Raw genomic sequence first — 21,592 nt, forward strand, 5'->3', positions numbered from 1 at the left:
AGCTTTCAGACCTAGTCTGAACTCCTTAGTATCAGTGCCCCAGAAGTGGAGGGAGAGTATGGACTGGGTACAGGTTCCCAACCTCAGCAATGCAGACAGCCCTCCTGCATTCCAAGATCTGCCCCACAGATATTTCAAGATAGTCTAATAACCAGCTAGAAGAATCTCCACCTTTCAAAATCCCTCATTTTGTTGCCTCTAAACAAGTTCTTTCACCCTGAATCTTGGCAGTGGGGATTTTTGGGCCAGCTCCAATTCTTTTGACTTAACTGAACAATTACAAAGGACCTCCGAATCCTCCTAACTCTTCAGTACAACTGCTAAACGTCATTTGGTAGGAACGCCTGCCAAATGAGTTAAATTTCTTGGTTGTAAATCAGGTCCCAGGCCCAGCTCAAGATGTGTTCTCTGAAGAATGGTGTTATACATGGTTCCTGATCTCCTTTAACATATGGATTGGGAACGTGACAGAATACACGCTTATGGAAGCATAATTCTTTCATGTCATAACTTTTGAATGATCTTGAGAGCATACCTGGATTTCCTCCAGTATATTAACAGAATGTCTTGTATATTTCTTTTTTGTAATGAACGATTCTATAGGGCTATTCCATGTGAGTGCAGGGAATACAGGATTTCCCTAACTCCACACCTTGTTTAAATAAATGCCTGTCGAAGCGAAAGTTGCATTTTCTCTCAATTAGTGCAAGGCTTGCTTGGAGGACATTAAAAAAATATCCAAGTGAATAGTACAAAGATCACTTCTGTAATATGGTTCTCTTGGTGACTCTGACCTAAGAATGTAACACTGAAAAATGACAGTGGTATTCAGAGTACTCCAGGAGTTGAAACTGGACCTGGGATTGAGGATTTCTGTGTTCTTGCTCCTCCTCCCCCTCAATACACTGTTAAAAGTATCCTGCAGAATTATTCAGAGTAATCATTTCTGAGCTCGTGTCAGCAGCAGCCTTTCAAAAGTGGTTAGGATTATAAATTGCTGCCTTGGAAAATGCTACTGTGAGGGAATAGTTATTTTCATCTGCAGGTAGGAATACTATAAAAATGAAGGGGAGTTGGAGATGCACGCACTGAAACAAGGAGAGTTAAAGAGGCCATGTATGCAAATAGACAAGAATAAAGTCAAAGCCCTAGAACAGTTATATTTTTGATTCCTTATACATAATTCCAGTTGTGAGACTTCAGTTTTTTCAGGTCTTCAAGTACCCAATTCCTACTGGATCATCTTTATGCACAGAATTTAACACTGAGTAGAGTACATCTTGGCATATAAACTGAAGTGTTAATTTACCATTACTTTAAAATTTAGAGGAAAAACTGAACAGAATTGAATTTTAATGGGATGACCTTCTGGTGAATATGAAGGTCTAATACTTATACTGTACTTGCTTTACTGGGCATTTGTGAGAATCACACACCTGCTGCCCCAAGCCATGATTGGGCAAAAGGGATGTCAATCAGCCCTCTGTGGCACTAAATAGAACTTTCAAATATCATCCTCTGGAATTCTGAAGCTTGTCTTGTGAAATACAATTCTTCACTCAAAGACATCTGGTAGCACTTCACAACTATCCTGTCTCCTTCCAGACAAAAGCTGGAGAGACCTGCCAAGGGAAGAGAGAGGGTCCACCAGCTAAGTGAATAAAAATAAAGTAGCAGAACTAAGCAGTACAGGAAAGATAAGAAATTAAAGAGTCAGTTAAGTTTAAATAAATAGTTTTAATAGCTGGGAAAATTAAGGTAACTGGTGTAGGATTCAGTTGAGAGGCCTGGGGGAATCTTCAAAACAAATGTTTGAATTAAAAAAAACAGTAGGTTTTCCTAGTTGTTCACTTTAAGTTTGGACAAAAAGCATCATCCTCATGAGAGTATCAAAATGCAAGAGAATAATAAGCAGACAGAGTCCCTGGATTTTAGATATGTACAGAGCAGGATGGATTGATTTAATCAAAGCGATTTAAATCACAAGGTGGAGGAACCTGATTTAAATAACTGATTTTAATCAATTTTCCCACCATTTGTACACTTCAGTTATTTTCTAACGAAAGGTGCACTTTCATTGGTTGATATAACCATTAAAACATGTCGATTTATAACTAAATAGAGCCTTTACACTAGATTTGGTACATCTTTTTGCTACCTAGCAGAGTACACTGTAACTATATACATTTATTTAAACAATTATGTAACTCAATACTTTCAGATTCTTGTTAATTTTACATTTTAGTAGGTTAGAAAATCGTGAATGACATGCTTTTTTAGTAGAGTACTAACTTTTTGCTCATGATTTGTGTCAAGCTGCATTAAAGGATGGTAACTGGAATTTAAACACATAAAACAGCATATACATTTAGCTTTAAAGAAAGATAACCTTGCATGTTCAACTACATCTCTTTTTCACACCCCGGAGCAGGACTGGATCCTCTAAGCAATCCAGTGGAAGGTAAAACATACAGTGTAGTTTTATCATGCAATTCTGTGATCCAGTGTTTGTCCTTTCTCATCTCTTTGGGCTAGTCTAGACTAACTTAAGTTTTAGGTCAAGATAAAACTACATTGTATATTCTACCTTCCACTGGATTGCTTAGAGGATCCAGTCCTGCTCTCTCAATCTAGAGCTTATTTCTAAAAAAAATCAGTTCTTTGACACTACATAAAGATCTCCTTCAAGTTAGCAGGCAATTTAATTTTGGGGTGCCAAACATCCTGTCATTTTTCTTACTCTGCCTGTGTGCTTCAGACAGGCCAGCATTTGAAAAACCTCAACAGCCAGGGAGAGCGGCACTCACCAAGCTGACAGTGCTAATGGTGAACAAGCAATTTTGAGCCCTAAACACTGAAACCTAAACCCACCCCACCATTCCTTAGAACAAGACAGTTTAGATAGCGATCTAGTGTCTTTGAATTAACCCTTAAAATTGACTTTCAAAAGCAGCAAAAGATAATAAGAGCTCCTTTTCAGTTTAAGCACATTAAGTAAGTTATACACCTGGCCAAAGAGAAATGGCTAAGGGCTTCCCAAAAATATTGGCAGGCTTGTAGTGATCTTCATTATTAAACCAGTCTTGGAGAAGCACCTCTCTAGACACATGCTTATACTCCTTCTCGGAGATCATATACCATCTGGAAGCACTGCATTATGTTTAAATTTTAATGCATCAAAAGTGAAGTAAATTCACAGATTGAAATAATTTGCTCTAAACTCCACAAAGTATTCACACACATATAAAAAGGTCTGCAGAAGTGTCATTTGCTCTAAAAATTGCTTTAGAAAATCAAGATAAACAAATAGTTTGCCTATGCTACTTACAGCCTTGTAGATACAGGAATTATTTCAGTTTTAACATTCTACTTTTCACCATTCGTGAGGTCTTGTTTTTTGTTAGGCATTCCACTTGGGATAGTGAAATTAAATCAGTCCATTTCAGCTTTGGATTCCCTTCCAATAGCACAATGTTATTGCTTTTAATTCCAACACAGTAGAGGATTTAAATAAAAATTAGGGCTGTCGATCAATTGCAGTTAACTCACGCGATTAACTAAAAAAAATTAATTGTGATTTTAATCGCACTGTTAAACAATAGACTACTAATTGAAATGTATTAAATATTTTGGATGTTTTTCTACATTTTCATATATATTGTATTCTGTGTTGTAACTGAAATAAAAGTGCATATTATTTTTATTACAAATATTTGCACGGTAAAAAATGATAAAAGAAATAGTATTTTTCAGTTCACCTCAGACAAGTACGGAAGTGCGATCTCTGTCATGAAAGTGCAACTTACAAATGTAGATTTTGTTGTTGTTACATAACTGCACTCAAAAACAAAACAATGTAAAACTTCAAAGCCTACAAGTCCACTCAGTCCTCCTTGTTCAGGCAATTGCTAAGACAAACAAGTTTGTTTGCATATACAGGAGAATATGTCACCAGAAAGTGAGAACAGACGTTCACAAGGCACTTTTGTAGCCAGCATGGCAAGGTATCTACGTGCCAGATATGCTAAACATTTGTATGCCCCTTCATGCTTCAGCCACCATTCCAGAGGACATGCTTCCATGCGGAGGACGCTTGTTAAAAAGAAACACTGTATTAATTAAATTTGTGACTGAACTCCTTGGGGGAGAATTGTATGTCCCCTGCTCTGTTTTACCCGCATTCTGCCATATATTTCATGTTATAGCAGTCTCAGATGATGACCAGCACATGTTATTCATTTTATGAACACTTTCATTGCAGATCTGACAAAATGCAAAGAAGGTACCAATGTGAGATTTCTAAAGATAGCTACAGCACTCGACCCAAGGTTTAAGAATCTGAAGTGCCTTCTAAAATCTGAGAGGGACGGGGTGTAGAGCATGCTTTCAAAAGTTTTAAAAGAACAACACTCCGATGCGGAAACTACAGAATTCATACCACCAAAAAAGAAAATCTACCTTCTGTTGGTGGCATCTGACTCAAATAACGAAAATGAACATGTGTCGGTCCACACTGCTTTGGAATGTTATCAAGCAGAACCCGTCATTAGCACAGACCCATGTCCCCTGGAATGGTGGTTGAAGCCTGAAGGGACACATGAATTTTTAGCGCATCTAGCACATAAATATCTTGTGATGCCGGCTACAATGGTGCCATGAAAACGCCTGTTGTCACTTTCAGGTGACATTGTAAGCAAGAAGCGGGCAGCATTATCTCCTGTAAATGTAAACAAAACTTCCTGTTCAACCATTTGCTCAGACAAAGAAGTAGGACTGGGTGGACTTGCAGGCTCTAAAATTTTAAGATTGTTTTATTTTTGAATGCAGGTTTGTTTTGTTTTTTAAACACAAGTCTACATTTGTAAATTCAACTTTCATGATAAAGAGATTGCACTGCGGTACTTGTATTAGGTGAATTGAAAAGTATTATTTCTTCCGTTTTTTCACAGTGCAAATACTTGTAAAAAATAAATATAAAGTGAGCACTGTAGACTTTGTATTATGTGTTGTAACTGAAATCAATATATTTGAAAATGTAGAAAACATCCAAAAATATTTAAATGGTATTCTAATAATTTTTTAATTGTGTGATTAATTTTTTTAATCGCTTAACAGCCCTAATAAAAATATTTAATAATTGTTGCATTCCTATAGTGCTTTCAATAACTGAAAGGAACTATTTCATTGAGAACATTTCTATTAGTATTGAGAAGTGCAAGATCTCTTCTTCCTTCTGTTCCAAAAACAGACCAGAGAAGCAGTAACCACTTGAATAGGTCTTTAAAAATTTCTCAGCACATTGCCCTTTCAACCCATCCAAATTTGAGAGCATTCTCAAAGAGAGGCAGCCACCCAGTTCGACACATCAGGGATCGTACCAAAGAGGAGGTCCCAGACACTTGTCCTTTCCTTCCCTCTGAGCAGCAACTCCCTTCATTTTCAAACTCCTTCCATACCATCTTTATATTCTTTGACTCACGTGATACAGAACCCAAGAACTTAGCTTGAATTTTTCCACTGTGGAGAAAACTGCCTCACCACCACCCCTCCTTCCTCCAAAAATGGAGATGGAAACTCTTTAAATAATTTCAATTTTTAAAAAAGTGCACTGTCTGAGGAAAGACCGATTCGGTTTCCCATCTACAAAATTATGGTTATAAGAAAGAGGCCAAGCTTGCTTTGCTTTTTCAAGACATTCTTTCTTGAATAGGTGAAGAGAACAAGATCAAAAGCAGTGCTTAACACTGAGTGCATAAATACTGATTACTGTGACTGATAGCCTGTCAATAAGCTCTTTTTTCATGCTGATTCTTTCTTAATTCTGTTTTATGGTTTTTCATGACATTTCAAAAGTCACACAACATACAACCAGATCAGGCTACTACAGCCACCAAACCCCTGCTCTTGTGCGTAGAGACAGCAGTACACATGGTCCTTTTCAGAGGGATCTATTGCACTGAGCTACAGGTACAAGACACGTAAAATTTTAATTTCCATTAGGAGGAGTTCAATCATAGAATATCAGGGTTGGAAGGGACCTCAGGAGGGCATCTAGTCCAACCCCTTGTTCAAAACAGGACCGACCCCCAATTAAATCATCCCAGCCAGGGCTTTGTCAAGCCTGACCTTAAAAACGTCTAAGGAAGGAGATTCCACCACCTCCCTAGGTAACGCATTCCAGTGCTTCACCACCCTCCTAGTGAAAAAGTTTTTCCTAATATCCAACCTAAATATCTCCCACTGCAACTTGAGACCATTACTCCTCGTTCTGTCATCTGCTACCACTGAGAACAGTCTAGAGCCATCCTCTTTGGAACCCCCTTTCAGGTAGCTGAAAGCAGCTATCAAACCCCCCCTCATTCTTCTCTTCCGCAGACTAAACAATCCCAGTTCCCTCAGCCTCTCCTCATAATTCATGTGTTCCAGTCCCCTAATCATTTTTGTTGCCCTCCGCTGGATGTTTTCCAATTTTTCCACATCCTTCTTGTAGTGTGGGGCCCAAAATTGGACACAGTACTCCAGATGAGGCCTCACCAATGTCGAATAGAGGGGAACGATCACATCCCTCGATCTGCTGGCAATGCCCCTACTTATACATCCCAAAATGCCATTAGCCTTCTTGGCAACAACGGCACACTGTTGACTCATATCCAGCTTCTCGTCCACTGTAACCCCTAGGTCCTTTTCTGCAGAACTGCAGCTGAGCCATTTGGTCCCTAGTCTGTAGCGGTGCATTGGATTCTTCCGTCCTAAGTGCAGGACTCTGCACTTGGCCTTGTTGAACCTCATCAGATTTTTTTTGGCCCAATCCTCCAATTTGTCTAGGTCCCTCTGTATCCTATCCCTACCTTCCAGTGTTTCTACCTCTCCCAGTTTAGTGTCATCTGCAAATTTGCTGAGGGTGCAATCCACACCATCCTCCAGATCATTTATGAAGATATTGAACAAAACTGGCCCCAGGACCGACCCTTGGGGCACTCCACTTGATACCGGCTGCCAACTAGACATGGAGCCATTGATCACTACCCGTTGAGCCCGACAATCTAGCCAGCTTTCTATCTGCCTTATAGTCCATTCAACCAGCCCATACTTCTTTAACTTGCTGGCAAGAATACTGTGGGAGACCGTGTCAAAAGCTTTGCTAAAGTCAAGGAACACCACGTCCACTGCTTTTTCTTCATCCACAGAACCAGTTATCTCGTCACAGAAGGCATTTAGATTAGTCAGGCATGACTTGCCCTTGGTGAATCCATGCTGACTGTTCCTGATCACTTTCCTCTCCTCTAAGTGCTTCAGAATTGATTCCTTGAGGACCTGCTCCATGATTTTTCCAGGGACTGAGGTGAGGCTGACTGGCCTGTGGTTCCCAGGATGCGTTAATCTATTTGTAAAAGTGACCTCTTACGCAATACTGAAATACAAGTTGAGTAGCCAAACCCTAATTCATCTAAACATTTGTGTTTCCCTGCATTAAAGTTAATCCTCAAAAAGTACTGACTGAGGCCCATAAATCTGCTAGTAAAAAGCTTCTGATCATCAAATCAAACTGTAAAATGCAAGTTTGAATCACAGCTTAATGTAAACTGCAGGCATTCAGAGTAGAACAATGCTGTCTGCACCAAGGAAAGCAGAACAGAGATACCATATGACTGCCCAGGGGATTTTTTTTGTTAGTTTTTTATAATATATGTATGTATAAAAATATTATATTCAAATGTAGCTCTGAGGCAAGTAAAATAATCAATACCATCAAAGAGCAAACTGTCAGCAAGACAGCTCGTTACCCATTTAATATCTGTATTTTTAAATAACTGATATCCAGAGTTTAATCTGCAATATTTTAGACATTTAGATGGCTATGATCAAAAGCCCCATTTTTTTTGCTGCATCAACATCAAGGCTACCACATATGCTTAAGTAAATGAAAAGATATAAACACAAAGAGGTCATCATAACCCACCATTTCAAAATATATCAGTATTTAGACAAGGAACACAAAACTATCCAGAATTAGTTGCACTCAGTAAACAAGTGGCCATATCAGTATGGTTTTGAAGTAGTATGAGATTTTACAATATCTACTTTAATTCTGTATTTAAATCAGCTATGTGTTTCATGTAGTAATTTATGAAGATGGATTATAGGGACACCATCATTTAGAAATAGTAGGTACTTCTGGATTATAAACTTTGATAAGTAAAGTACACCCCCAACAGTGCAAATAACATTCACAGACCAAAATCTTTAACTCTAAGTCAAGGTTAACCAAAAGTGCTTTGTACACTTCCAGAATGTCAAGTGCACCGAGTTTTTGGGAAGTGAATTCCCCCCCCCCCTTTTTCTTTTTTTGAGGAAGTGGGGGCAGTGAGGGTGACATGATTGAGACACACCAGGAAACTTCCTGGGACCACCTCCTCATTGCCACTCAGGATGCAGCTCTACGCTTCTCCTGGCCTCTCCATTCCTCAAGCAGGACTGGAGGGACGAAGGAAGGTAGGTGGTAACTGATGGGCTGCAAGAAGCATATCTACCAGCTGGAGGCATCAAGAGGAAATGGAGCAGAGCCCCATACTCCACTTCAGGGTCTGGTGTAGGGGAAGGTGCTTTGCACAACGCTCTATAGCATAAGACTGCAGATGTGTGAACTCAGTAGGTATTCTCCTCCCCTTCTCTTTCAAAGTCCACCTCAGCCCATTATGGAAAACCAATTTTCTAAATAATCTCCCTATGCACATGGACTTTACAGAATTTTGAAAATTAAAAGCTGTTCATAATGTGACAGACCATAACTGAGAATCTCTTGCCCAAATGACCCCAACTTGCACCATTAACTTTACCCCTGTGCAAAAACATGTTATAAGAAATGATTTTGAAGATTTTGGGGGTTTGGGGGAAGAGATGGCTGTATCTCAGGAACCGCTTGCTCAAATATGGACCACTAACCTACTCCGGGTCCTCATGAAGCACAGAAATTGTCAGGTTAATCCAAGCAAGCATGTGGACTTCACAGCACTTAGAGAAGTCAGCTGTTAAACAGTAAGAGTCTCACCTTAACTACACAGGTGCTACTACCTCACTATAATACCGAGATAAATGTTGGTCAGTTCCACTGACAACTAACAATAATATTGCTAAACTGTAGGCCTTTGCTTATACTAAAAATCTAACATTAGCCAACACAATTTTTTAAAAAACACACACTATGGTTTTGTTTGAAGCTTAATAGCACTAAAATTAACTTCAAGTCCTTTTATCTTTAACAGCAAGCATAAGGAAGATATCTGCTTACACCCTATACATGAATAGAATTGTTAATATCACTTCTTGTAAAAAGTTCACATTAGAGAGCTCAGCCTATAACAGCCTTAAAAGCAGAGAAGCACAAGGCAACAGAATAAGAATGCGCCTACCTCAATACTCTCTGGTCAGTATTTTTTTAGCTGAACATCAATGTACAACATTTTCATACCTTGTTTTGTGGCCAGTTCAAAAACAAATTTAAAAAAATCAGTAGTTGAAAGAAAAATGTAGATGTCAGTTTGAAATTCAAACTAAAACAACTGATCCCAGAGACATATCTTCTTAATAGCCATGCATTACACAGAAAATGTAAGTACCTCAATCTCTACAGGGAATTAGGGAGAAATGGATCGATCAATACAAGTATCAGGGCAGTTACAGATTCTAAATTGAACACAGAATGTGATTACAAGGACACCACTTAAAATGCATATTCTAGACACGAACCAAGCGCTTCACTAAAACCTTGTCCCTAGCTTGACTCGTTGCTTGTGTTTAGAACAGCTCCTCATATGATCCTTTTCATCTTTATGTTTAGAGTCTCCAGCAAATATTAAGTGGAATCCATGAAAACTGAATTTGATAGAGTGTAGTTTTAAGTATTTAAAGTCTACTCAAGGTTTTCAGTGTAACAATAACAGAGATTATGTATTAAGGTGACAGTTGGCATACAGTTAAGTGGTAGTGTTAACAGTTGCTCTATACATAACGCTATACGGTGATGTTATAGATTCTGGAAATAGCTGTACTCTAGTCAAATATTGTGATATATCCACCACAGAGAACACATTAATAAGAGAGAAATTAGGGGGCGGGGAGAAAGAACAGTAGCAAGTTCCTAAACCCACAGTCCACATTAGTAATCAAATGGTTAGTTTTAAGTGTAAGTTAAAATAAAGTTGGTTTACAATGGTGGTATTCCTTCCTCCCCCCCCCCCCTTGTTTTCCTAATGCAAGTTACTCAAGAAGTTGGTCAAGTTGTACAGTATTGCTAGGGCCCTACCAAATTAATAGCCATGAAAAAAACACATCAAGAATGGTGAAATCTGGTCTCCCCCAATGAAATCTGGTCTTTTGTGTGCTTTTACCCTATACTATACAGATTTCATGGGGGGAAATCCAATCTGAGAAACACTGGAGGTCCTGACCCAAAAGGGAATGGGGCGGGGGGTGTCGGGGGTGTCATTGCAAGATTATTTTACTTCTGTGCTGCCCTCAGAGCTGGGCAGCCAGCGAGTGGTGGCTGTTGGCTGGGCATCTGTCACTGAAGGCAGCGCCCCGCCAGCAGCAGCGCAGAAGTAAGGGTGGCAATACCATGCCATGCCATGCCAGGCCATCCTTAGTTCTGCACTGCTGCTGATGGCGGCTCTGCCTTCAAAGTTGGGCATCCAGCACACAGTCGCCACTCTCCAGCTGCCCAGCTCTGAAGACGACAACACCACCACCTGCAGCAGCGCAGAAGAATAACAGTACCGCAATCCCCCTTATCATAACCTTGCAACCCCCACCCCCACCAACTTCTTTTTGGGTCTGGACCCCTACAATTACAACACCATGAAATTTCAGATTTAAATAGCTGAAATCATGAAATTTACGATTTTTAAAATCCTATGACCATGAAACTGACCAAAATGGACTGCGAATTTGGTAGGGCCCTAAGTATTGCATGAAGACAATGAATCTTTGGATAGTGGAGCTCCCTCTAACTAATCTGTAAATCAGACTCTTACAACTGAATACCCATTTTTGTGTATGTATTATGGCTCCATAGTTAAAGCTGAAACCAGAATATTCCAGACAATTAAGTCACTAGATATGCACTACTTTTACCCAGGAATACAGATCCATGCAAGTCATGAAACTGAAGTTTATCAGAGAAGCAGCTTTTCACATTAATGGTATTTTCATATTATGCAAACACAGGCAGCCTTAAATTCTGTGTATTCTTGTTACAGTAAGTTCAAAATATCATTTTTGTACCCTTGGATTTAAAGTAAGTCGACTATTCTCCTAAGGGAGAAACATTTTCAAAACCCCAAATGAGAATGAACACATTATAAGCAATTAAGAATAAAGGAAGAGTATTTACAATCTTATAGTATTCATTATTGCAAAAGCTAATAAATACACACATTCACAATTTAGAAATCAACAGAATGGTACATCATATAGTTTAAAAAGAGAGTTCCTGCCCCAAGGAGTTTACAATCTAATTATTATGTACATTTTTATATAGATTATAAAGCCACGCTAAGAAGCCTAGATCATAATTTAGTAATTCTTGTGGATTCTGCCTTGGTATTTTGATGAAAAAACAGCATGTAGTACACAAGAAACAAAGAGCATTTGGCAAAGAAACGTGGAGACAACTCCCTACTCACTACAGAGAAGCTTTTCCACTTATTTGCAGGCAGTCTTAGGTAGAAATATGTATTATGATTTTACAATTTAAACTTGTTATAAAAAGTGACTTTAGCATTTGAAATTAGTTAAGCCTCTTAGTGTAAACATTTCTGCTTTTATCTAGTAAGCCCTTAAAGCCATCGGATGTGTCTATAGAGCTGTCCAAGATAAAATAGGGAGCCAAGTAAAAAGACAAAAAATAAATAGCCATAGTGGCTATTAGTGGTAGGGGTTAGCGTCAATTTAACTTTTCCAAGGAATCCTATCATTTTATACCATCAGTGTCTCAAGTAAGCATATGCAGGATCAGGGCCTTAATTTGCAAATTCCAGTAGACACAGAGCTGCTTAGATGCTTTACATAAGATCAGTGTGGCAATCCACACTGCCTCTCCTTTTCATTGGTTATAAGCAGCCAGTGAAAACAAGCTATCTAACTGGTCTCCAGTTAGATGAATAATAAGAGTTTTGACAGCTGACTGGATACAGAGGACATAACTACATGAAGGAACCAGTGTCATTTCTACACTGCTTTCTCCATTTAGAATTCAATTCCTTATCAGAACGCAGTGCTTCTTCATATTTTTTCTGAATAAACTGGAATTTAGAGAGCTCCATCAATTAAAAAACAACAACTCATACTTCCATCTGAAAGTGGTCTAAAAATATTGCTAGAAACAACTCTTACCCTTACTGTAAACTAAAGAAAAAAAATCCTCTGCTTTTTCAGTTTTTTTGTGCATTTGTCAGCACTGTGTATCACTAATTTGCCATTGCTGACATTTGCACCCCCTTTCCCAGGTTCTACAAGAGGAAGTTTACTAGAAACCACAGTCGAAAGTGGAGATAGCAGGAAGGAATGTGCATCGAGACTAGGGAGGGAGAAGAGCCTGAGCATGTTTGCTATTGATCGTAGGCCTATCCAACAAGAGGTATACACTTTTTAAAAGAGTGCTCTACCAAAAAAATGAAATTTAAATAATCAATCAAATCAATCAAGTAGTATCCCTTTGAACTGAAAGCTACCAGTATGCCATGGTATTTCCACTAGAGGACAAATTTCATAATTCGCCCCCCCGAAGTTCAAGTGAAATTAGTACTCAGTTTTACATTTTAAAATGCATCCACTGGGGGCCTCCGCATGCAGAAGTCTGCCTCGCGCCCAGCAAAAATATCCACCATTTTATTTTGCTTTAATCTTACTTGCTAAATCCAAAAATTGTCCAACTAAAAATAGAATCACGTAGTGTGTCCTCTGGTCACCTTTCTTTAGGACTACTGAATCAAGCTACCAAAAAAAATACTGATTACACTTGGAGACAGAACAGCTAACTGTGGGGGAATTATTACAGCTAATAGACAATTATTCCCAAGCAAGCAACAGTAAGTGGATTCCAAACCTGTTTTGTTCTCAGGGGGTAACAGTCATTAGGGATTTGCCCCAATCTCCCTTCAAACTCAATTACTTCTGTTAAGCAAATGAATTTAAGAGAACAAACAGAATAAGAACATTTGTTAGTTTTAAACTACCTACTGTAATTTATTTGTTCATGCTCAAAGTCACCACTCAAGGGGGGAAAAAAGACTATGTAAAAGAATACCAGGGTAATGGAAGCTACATTAAATCGGTTAGAACAAGATTCTTCACTCAACTTAGGACTTGTTTTTGGGGGGTTGGCTGAAGACTACACATGATGGAAGATAATTTTTTTACAGCTTTTAAGTAGTGTGCACAAGGCAACTTTTGGCAAAATGGAACAAATCAGAAATCATGTCTCTACACTGTCCCTTTTATACGACCTTATAACAAATACTTAAAATGTATTAATATTTAAGTGATTCCTTCTGCCCACCAATCTGACTTGCCTCTTGACTAGATAATTTTGAAGACATCTCACGTTACTTCAGCTACAAGTGAAGAGAAAAATGTTCCTCTTGCCCAAGAGGAATAGAAATTCCTCTTCTTCTCACCCCCAGCTCAGAACTCCATTTCTTCAACTCACCCTCGCTTCAGCGTCATCTTTGACCCAGAACTCTCCTCCTCCAATACCTTGTGACTGGTGTCCTGCCTAAAAGCACCTCCACAATACTGCCCATTTACACCACTGCCTCAACTTCCACTCTGCCGAAATCACCATCCTTCATCTCCTCTTACTTTAGACTACTGGAATTTCTTTCTCCATGGCTCTAAATCAGAGCTCCAGGTGCCCACGTGAGCAGAATGCTTCTGCCAGATTTCTTACATACACAGAAAAGCATAACTATTTCACTTCCAGCCTCACACAACCCCATTCAGTGCAAGATACTGTTCAAGTTACCTCAGATTAAAAGCCTATGGATTTGCTACAGCCTATCCAAATGGATTGTCTCTGTTGCCCTCTGCACAAGCCTCTTTCGACTCTCCATGAGTTGGCCATTGCCAACATGAGAGCCTTTATAAAATGCAGCACCTGCCATCTGGAACAGCTTTCTTACTACTGTCCACCTCAAGACCTAACAGTTTTCATAACAGAGGCAGAGCAAGTTCTCTGACCCAATGACTCTGAATTCTCTACCTCCAAAGTTATACAAAGAGACCCCAGATCTCTGCCTGCACCAGAGTACACTCAGTTACTCTCCGTCACAGAGAGCCACGTAGGTCATGGTAGTGCCCACTGCCTTCACGCAGCAACCATTTCATGATGAACAAAGAGAAAATCTGATTTGTTTAACATCATTAAGTATACATACTTCATATCAAAATACAGACTACTGACAATAGAGAAACTAATCCCAAGCCTCACCAGCTTCCCTAAAAAGTAACCGAGCTGCTAGGTATTATTTCAGTACCCTTAAGTGGACACTTACATAGGAGCCTTCCAGAAATTTCTACCACCTTCAGCCAACAAACGCAGCCAACCTTGACAAAGGTTACAGACCCTCACATAATGGTTTCAGAAAGTCAGAAGAGGTTACCAGTGAGAGACCCAAAAAGTCTAGTCATAGAAGTCACCATCCTCCAAGACTGGAGAGATCATCTAAAGGTTACAAGGCCTGCAGTCAGAGCAGGAGAGGAAGAGGAGCAACAGGCGCTAGTTAGAGCTCTGGGCTAGCAAGTCTTGTCAATTCTTCCTATACATTTCCAAGATCCTTCCTTTTCTGTCTATCAAGATGGCTCAAATTCTTGTCTATGCACCGATCTCTAGTCATGACTATTGCACACTACTCTTTTCTTGACTCCAAGACCCACAATTCCTCATCTAGTTCATTCAAAACACAGTTGAAGTAATCTTCCTTCCCTCTCATTCTGTTCCCTACCCTTCAACTACCAACACATAGAGATCCCCATTTTTTAGTACATCAGATTCACGCTCCATGCAGATACCTACAGGGCGCTTCACAGATCTTTCCCCACTATTTATCCAATTTTCTGTATGTTCCCATGCCTTCCCAAAAATTCTCACTTTGACCCCCATTTCTCTGTTTCTCCTACAAATTTTGGCACTTTCTTCCATAACTCCCCCATATTTCATGTGTTTATACAGTAGGCGTTGATACAGAAATGTTAATTGAATACATTGTGTAGAAGAGTTTTGTGGGGCAGTAAACTTCATTAATATGTACTGTAGTTAGAACTCTGAGTTAGTTTAGCAACAGCTCCAGAATCACATTTACATATTACTGCACTAGGTCTCAGGAAACCAACTACGGGCCCAACCCATTGGATCACCAACTGAAGGCAATACACTATGTGACCATACAAACAGGAATACAGAACTCCTAATCCTAGTCCCTGAAATAAATTAATTGTAAATAGTTCCAATACTCGGATTTGTGAGCAGATCATTTATGGAGCAGTTCATGTTAAAACAAGGTCTCATGACCTAAAACAAAAATCACCATTTCTGGGAAAAATGCCATATAGAACACCGCCAAGAACCAAGGGAAGGCCATCTCACTGTCACCTGCCCCACTGAAATCATATCAGTCACAAGTGTATAAGAGAGTTCATGAAACCAGTTAGTCTGGATAAGACTGTATTAGTACTTCATCATGAGATTGAATAGTTACCCAGAGCACAGGCCGCAAAAGTAATTTGGGACTGTTTCACAAACTGTAGAATAGGTGATTGACAAAATGAGATTTTATATTATTAGTGAAAAAGCAGCAAATAAATTAAGAGGTGACCAGTCTTCCTAAAAAAGGAAACAAAACAAGTCTATACATATGCCCAGGGATTGCAAGACTGAATAACTTGGAGATCTCAGCATCCCGCAGAACCTACATCTGTAGCCATATATGCTTATCTTTACACCAATATTCAGCTCGGTTTTCTATGCCATCAGGGAAAATGGCAAGAGTAACAGTTGCTGGGGATGCAGGAGGAAATTTCTCTCCTCATCCCCTTCCAGAAGAAATTTTTGGTGCTCCACATAGCATCGTCAGATCAGTAACAGCCAAGCAAAACTGATTAAAATGACAGCTTCAATCAGTTGTGCCTGCTTAAGACAGTGGGGAGATCTACAAGTAGGAACCAAAAACAAACATGCCATTCTCTCAAACGGGAATTAAGAGTGTGACAGGAGTGAGAGATTCCTGCAATACCTCAAATTAAGTGTAAGCAACTCCTGGACATGACACAGTAAATCAGAATCAAAGTAACTTGCACTATTGTCTCTGCATAGCTACCAGCCTCTGTCTAGTAGCATATCAGCAAACTCATTTAACATCTCATTAAAGTTTTTTAATCTGGAAATTAGTGCTTTTCTTAAAAAAAAGTTGTAATTTTTGAAGTACTAAAAATAAAGCTTCCTAGATCGTCCTCAAAATAAATAAACTTGCCATCTACCAAGAGAAAACCTAACAAAGGACCTGATCCAAAGCCCAAGTCAGGGGCGTTTTTCCATAGACTCCAGTGGGTTCTACACAAAGTCCATTGACAAAAGATATTTTAGGTGCAGTTTTATGCATCTCTAGATACCAAAAAAAATTGATTAAAAAAATGTAGTATGTTGGTCTTTATTTAACCCTACAGATTTTAGATCATATTTAATCATCTTTACTATGCATTGCTTTCCGTACAACACATGGGGTATGGAAAAGAGAGTAAGTTCCACTGATTTCAGCAGGTGACCTCTTCTGCCTACCAGCAAGCCTTCGCTAGTATAAACATTATAGACCGTGACAGCATTGTTTTATATAGGGCACCCTCCGTTAGCAGTGGTCAAGTAAGGCAGTGGATTTAAAGTAAAATAATTATAGGGCTATAAGTTACACTGAAGTCACAGCCCCCCCTGCAACCAAAGGAACGCTTGATGGCAAGGGCTAAAAAACTACACCGGACCCTCGCTAGAATGCACATCTATATAGCACGAATTCGCATATAATGCGGTCACAGCCATGGATCCCAAATTTAATTACTTTAATTGCATATCATTTTAATGCGGTCCTCATGTTAACACTGTACTGGGCATGGATCCCAAATCCCGCATTCTAGCGAGGGTCCAGCGTATTTCCTAAAGTTACCCATGAAACAAGATTGTGATTCCCTCTCAATAAATGATACAAACAAGAGAGCAAAGCAGTTGACAAGGGAAATTAGCTGCTGCTGCACAGATATTGGAATATATTTTGTAATCTTACATTTTCATTCTTAATGTTACTTTCTCCTTCCCCAACCCAGAAAAAAGGTCTTGGCATATCCACCATTATTGTTGTCGTTTGATATTAGTATTTCCTTTGCAAAGTTTTTATTTTGTAACACATACAAATCTGCTTGGCTACTTTTGAACTAGAGATAGAGGAAAACAGACTTGATCTAAGTCCTTAGATATTTTCCATTTAAATACTATTTCATATTTACAATACAGGATACAATCATGTTCCATATGCTTTTGATGATATGCAAACTACTGAATTATGAAAAAATATTTGCAGGCTAAGCCTGCTTATTCTTAAGAGAGAAGAAAAGGAATATCTTACCAAGCTTCAGAAAGTAACTATTGTTCACATGAAGTACCCAATTCATGTTATTTTTGTTTTAAATGATGCACTGTGTGCCACACAACACTATGGACAAAACACATCAGTTCCCATGTATTTCAATTGCTATGTACCAACATTAGTAGTATGTAGAAAAGCACTACTCATTGGTACAATACTCCAAACATAGGAATTTTCTTTAGTGAGACTTGCATGGCATGTGATAATAGCCTATATAGTATTCCTATTACACAGAGTTACAAGTAGATGCATTGACACTGGAAAACCATAAATGTTTTCCTTACATCATGTTGTGTGCAATATAACAAAAACAGGAAAGCGTGTTCTCACAGCTAAGACTGCCATGACAAAGACTAGGCTCGCTGTATTTAGTCCTGAGTGGAGAACAGGAGGGAAATATATTTCAAACCGTGCTGCAGAAAACCTTCCAGTGTTGTCAGATTAGAATGCCAGCTAACATTTCTTTGCCAGAAATTAGGAGTTTTTAACCCAGAGCTCAAGATAGATCTTCATGAATGCAGAGACAACAAAATGACCTCTTTTGAGAGGGGGGAGGATAGGTGTGGAGTAGTAAACACAAAATAAATGCTGACCTATGAAAGTGTTATCAGCATTTCAGAGAGCAGACTGCATTTCAAGTGTGTGAATTTAGTGCTGGTTAAAGGCGGAAGATTCATGGCCCCAGAAATAAATTTCTCTTTCCACAGAAACACTGCAACGCACACGGCATCAACACAAGCACACCCACGTCCCACCTACATGCTTTGGCCATCACCTGCAGAGACCATCCATTCTTAGCTTCTCTGCTGGGACTGCCAACAATGGTGGCGTTTGTTATGTGGACATCTGCCTACTTTATGCTGGGCTAATGCCAATCAGATGGTAACTAATGGTAATTACTGACATGTTAAAACAGAAAAGAACGCTAATGGAATACCTATGCCCAGAGCCATTCAATGGATCCATTTTAGGAGTTTTCAAAACCTCTCTAACACTGAAGAGTTTTGTGGTGTGCTTTAATGAGACATTTAAAATTACATTCATGTGGACATCTCAGCTGCTTGGAAGTCATGGTCTGAGAAGCAGACAGAAATATCACTAAGGTGGCCTATTTTTTTGACATGTTCTTGAGGTGCAGCAGCCATGGACTACCTGCCTCAATCCTGAGAAACAGCAAAAATGGGGGAAGAGAAAGACACACACACACTGGGTCAAATTCAGCACTTCCGTGTGTAATCACAAACACCTGTGCAGAGTAACACTATCAAATCAGAATGGTAATGTTTTACACCCACGTTAAACAGCTGTAAGTCACAGCACATGGCAATGCAGCACCACATTATCTCTCTTCAATTCCTGAGCTGCACCTTTAGCAGTAGGTGTGGGAGGAGGAGGAAGAGACAGGCCCAGTCTGTTGCTTCAGTCACTAATGAGGGAGACACACCAAGGTGAGGCATAGAAAGGCAGCAGCAAGTGTGGGGAAGAGATAGTCAGTTACCTCAATCTTTGTGCTGCAATATAAGCAGCATGTGTACAGGGAAACGGATTGCTTCCAGGATGCTGCTCCAATACATACATTCCTGCTGCTGCAGAGAGTGGGGGGGGGGAAAGGAAGTCTTTTGCCCTAATCCTTGTGCACGAAGCACAGCAATGGGGTAGAGATGCACACTCCCGTCTAGGCTTCCCTAGCAACAGCAGCAGAACTGGAGGCAGAAGCAAACTCCGCTAAAGGAGGGGAAAGCGGGGGCAGTAAAGGAAGGGGATAGGGATCATGGGGGAGAGGAGAGGAGAAAAAGCTTCAGAAGCCCCTTCCTCCTATCCTTGTGTAGCAGCAGCCAAGGTGTAGTGAGAGAACTCTCACTGCCCTAGATCCCAGCGCCTGGGGCAAGGGGGACCATGACCCATACTAGCCTGGTCTCTGGGGTCCCAGTGCTTAGGGAGGAGCAGTGGCACCACGGAGATGGGGAGGCGGGAGACACTGTCCTGGTCTATCGGGCTGTGTGTGTGGAAAAGGACCTACACGGTCCTGTTCCACGGGATCCTGGTGCAGAGGCGGGGTCCAGGTGTCCCCGTCTATAGGGTCCCAGGAGGAGGAGGAGGAGGGACAGACAAGAACCACACTGTCCTGGTCCACAGGGCCCCGGCGCATGAGGGGGGAAGGACTGACGAGACCCGCCCCGCCCCGCCCCGGCCTCCCCGGCGAGAGAGGGCGGGGCGGGACCCCCTGGGACCGGTCCTCAGGGGCGAGACCCCCACCGCCCCGGGGTCCAGCCGGGCTGGCGAGGGGTCGGGCCGAGGAGCGGCGCTGGGCGGCGGCGCGGCAGGGGCGGAGCCGCGCGGCGCGGCGCAGCGGCCCGGCCCCGCCCCACGCCGGGGTGGCGAATCACGCTCCTCCCCCTCCTCCATCTCAGCAGCGCCCTCCGCCAGCCTCGCTCCTCCATACAAAAGCAAAATGTCCGCCATCTTCACGGGCTGCTGCCGCCGCCGGCGGCTGCGCCCCCCGGGCCGGGCGCGCGGGGGCGGGCGTTACCTTGATGCAGTAGGGCGGCTCGTCGAAGGTGACCAGCATGTACCTGTCCCCGCGGCTGGCCGGGTCCCGGGCCCGCAGCTGCGGAGAGAGCAGAGAGGCGGCGTTAACGGGCGGGCGCGGGGCGCGGGGCAGGCGGCCCGCCCGGCCCGCACTCACCTTCATGAAGAGCTCCACGGCGCCCTTGGCGATGTCCAGGTAGCTGGTGCCCAGGTGCGCCCGCTGGTTCATGGAGGCCGACGTGTCTATGAGGAAGAGGAGGATCGGCATGGTCCCGGCAGCGCCCCGGCCGGCCGGGCGCCCCGCGGGGGGAGCGGCTCAGCCTCCCCCGCCGCCTGCAGCCCGAGCGCTCGCAGCCCGTGGCCGCCGCCTGAGCTGCCTGGCTTCACTGAGACCCAACTTCTCTCCCCTCAGCCTCCGGCGGCACCATGTGACCAGCCCGCACGCCATTGGCTGGCCATTATACCGTCGTTTGCATATTCATGAGCAGGGGGAGCTGCGGGGGCGAGGGCCCCCCCTCCCTGGCAGGGGCGGGCTTGGCTGCGGGGGGCGGCGCCGGGCCGGGCGGAGGAAAGGGCCGTAGCCGGCGCGCGGGCGGGCGGGCGCGCGGGCTGCGCTGGGAACGTCCCTGCCGATCCGGCCCCGCGTTGCCCCGGCGAGCGGCCGCAAACCGGGGAGCTGCGCCGTGGGCCATGCCGGACTCCCAGGCCAAGGCGCGCCTCTCCTGGCGCCTGCCCGGGGCCAGCCACAGGCAGTAGGAGTCCTACCTGCCGTCGCTGGCAAAGCCAGTTCCTTGCCCAGGCCCCCACGCTGAGTCTGGTCTCACACACGGGCTCTCTCGGCGCAGGCTGCTTCCAGCATTTCCCGTGGTGGCAGAATTACGTGCATTCCCAGCAGCAGTTTAGATTCGCGGCGCTTAAGGCCAGAAAGGACCCTTAGATCACCTAGCCTGACAGGCAGAGCCCAGGCCATTACATTTCGCCAGATCCCAATAACTTGTGTGTTCGCTGGAGCATAACTCGTGGTTGCCTAAAGCATGCCTTCCAGAAAGGCATGAGTCTTCAGAGGAAGACGGCAAGAGATGGAGAATCTATCGCTTCCCTTAATAGTTTGTCCCAATGGTTAATTATCCTGAATGTTAAAAATATGATATCTAATTTGGATGTCTGGCTTCAGCTTTCAGATACTGCTTCTTGTTATGTGTCTTTCTCTGCTAGAGTAAAGAGCCCTTAATATCTGGTATTTTCTCCCTGTGAAGGTACTTAAGAGACTCTAATCTAGTGACTTGTCAATCTTCTTTTCGATAAACTAAACAGATCAAGCTCTTTAAGGCTCTCACTCTAAGGCATTTTCTCTAGCCCTCAAATCATTTTTGTGACAC

The 21,592-nt window shown here is 42.0% G+C and overlaps 1 protein-coding gene across 9 annotated transcripts in view; it reads right to left on the reverse strand.

Annotated features, from left to right (window-relative positions):
* Positions 1-20,650, reverse strand: part of LOC125642121 (integrator complex subunit 6-like) — a 53,484-nt gene extending 32,834 nt beyond the window's left edge. For 3 of the 9 annotated variants that reach the window (XR_007358303.2, XR_007358302.2, XM_048862902.2), the window contains exons 1-2: positions 20,371-20,635; positions 20,215-20,292 (exon numbers count right to left, since the gene is read on the reverse strand). Coding sequence is in view for 4 of the 9 variants with exons in the window: in XM_048862902.2 (XP_048718859.1) it covers positions 20,215-20,292; positions 20,371-20,481 (189 nt within the window). In the remaining 5 variants the exon portion in view is untranslated. Of the gene's footprint in view, positions 1-18,979; positions 19,111-20,214; positions 20,297-20,370 lie in introns of those variants that run through there. The other 6 variants (XR_007358305.2, XR_012670042.1, XR_012670043.1 and 3 more) reach the window with 6 other exon arrangements.
* Positions 20,651-21,592: the final 942 nt, after the last annotated feature.

Source organism: Caretta caretta, chromosome 9, assembly GCF_965140235.1.
Source record: "Caretta caretta isolate rCarCar2 chromosome 9, rCarCar1.hap1, whole genome shotgun sequence".
Classification (NCBI taxonomy): Eukaryota; Metazoa; Chordata; order Testudines; family Cheloniidae; genus Caretta; species Caretta caretta.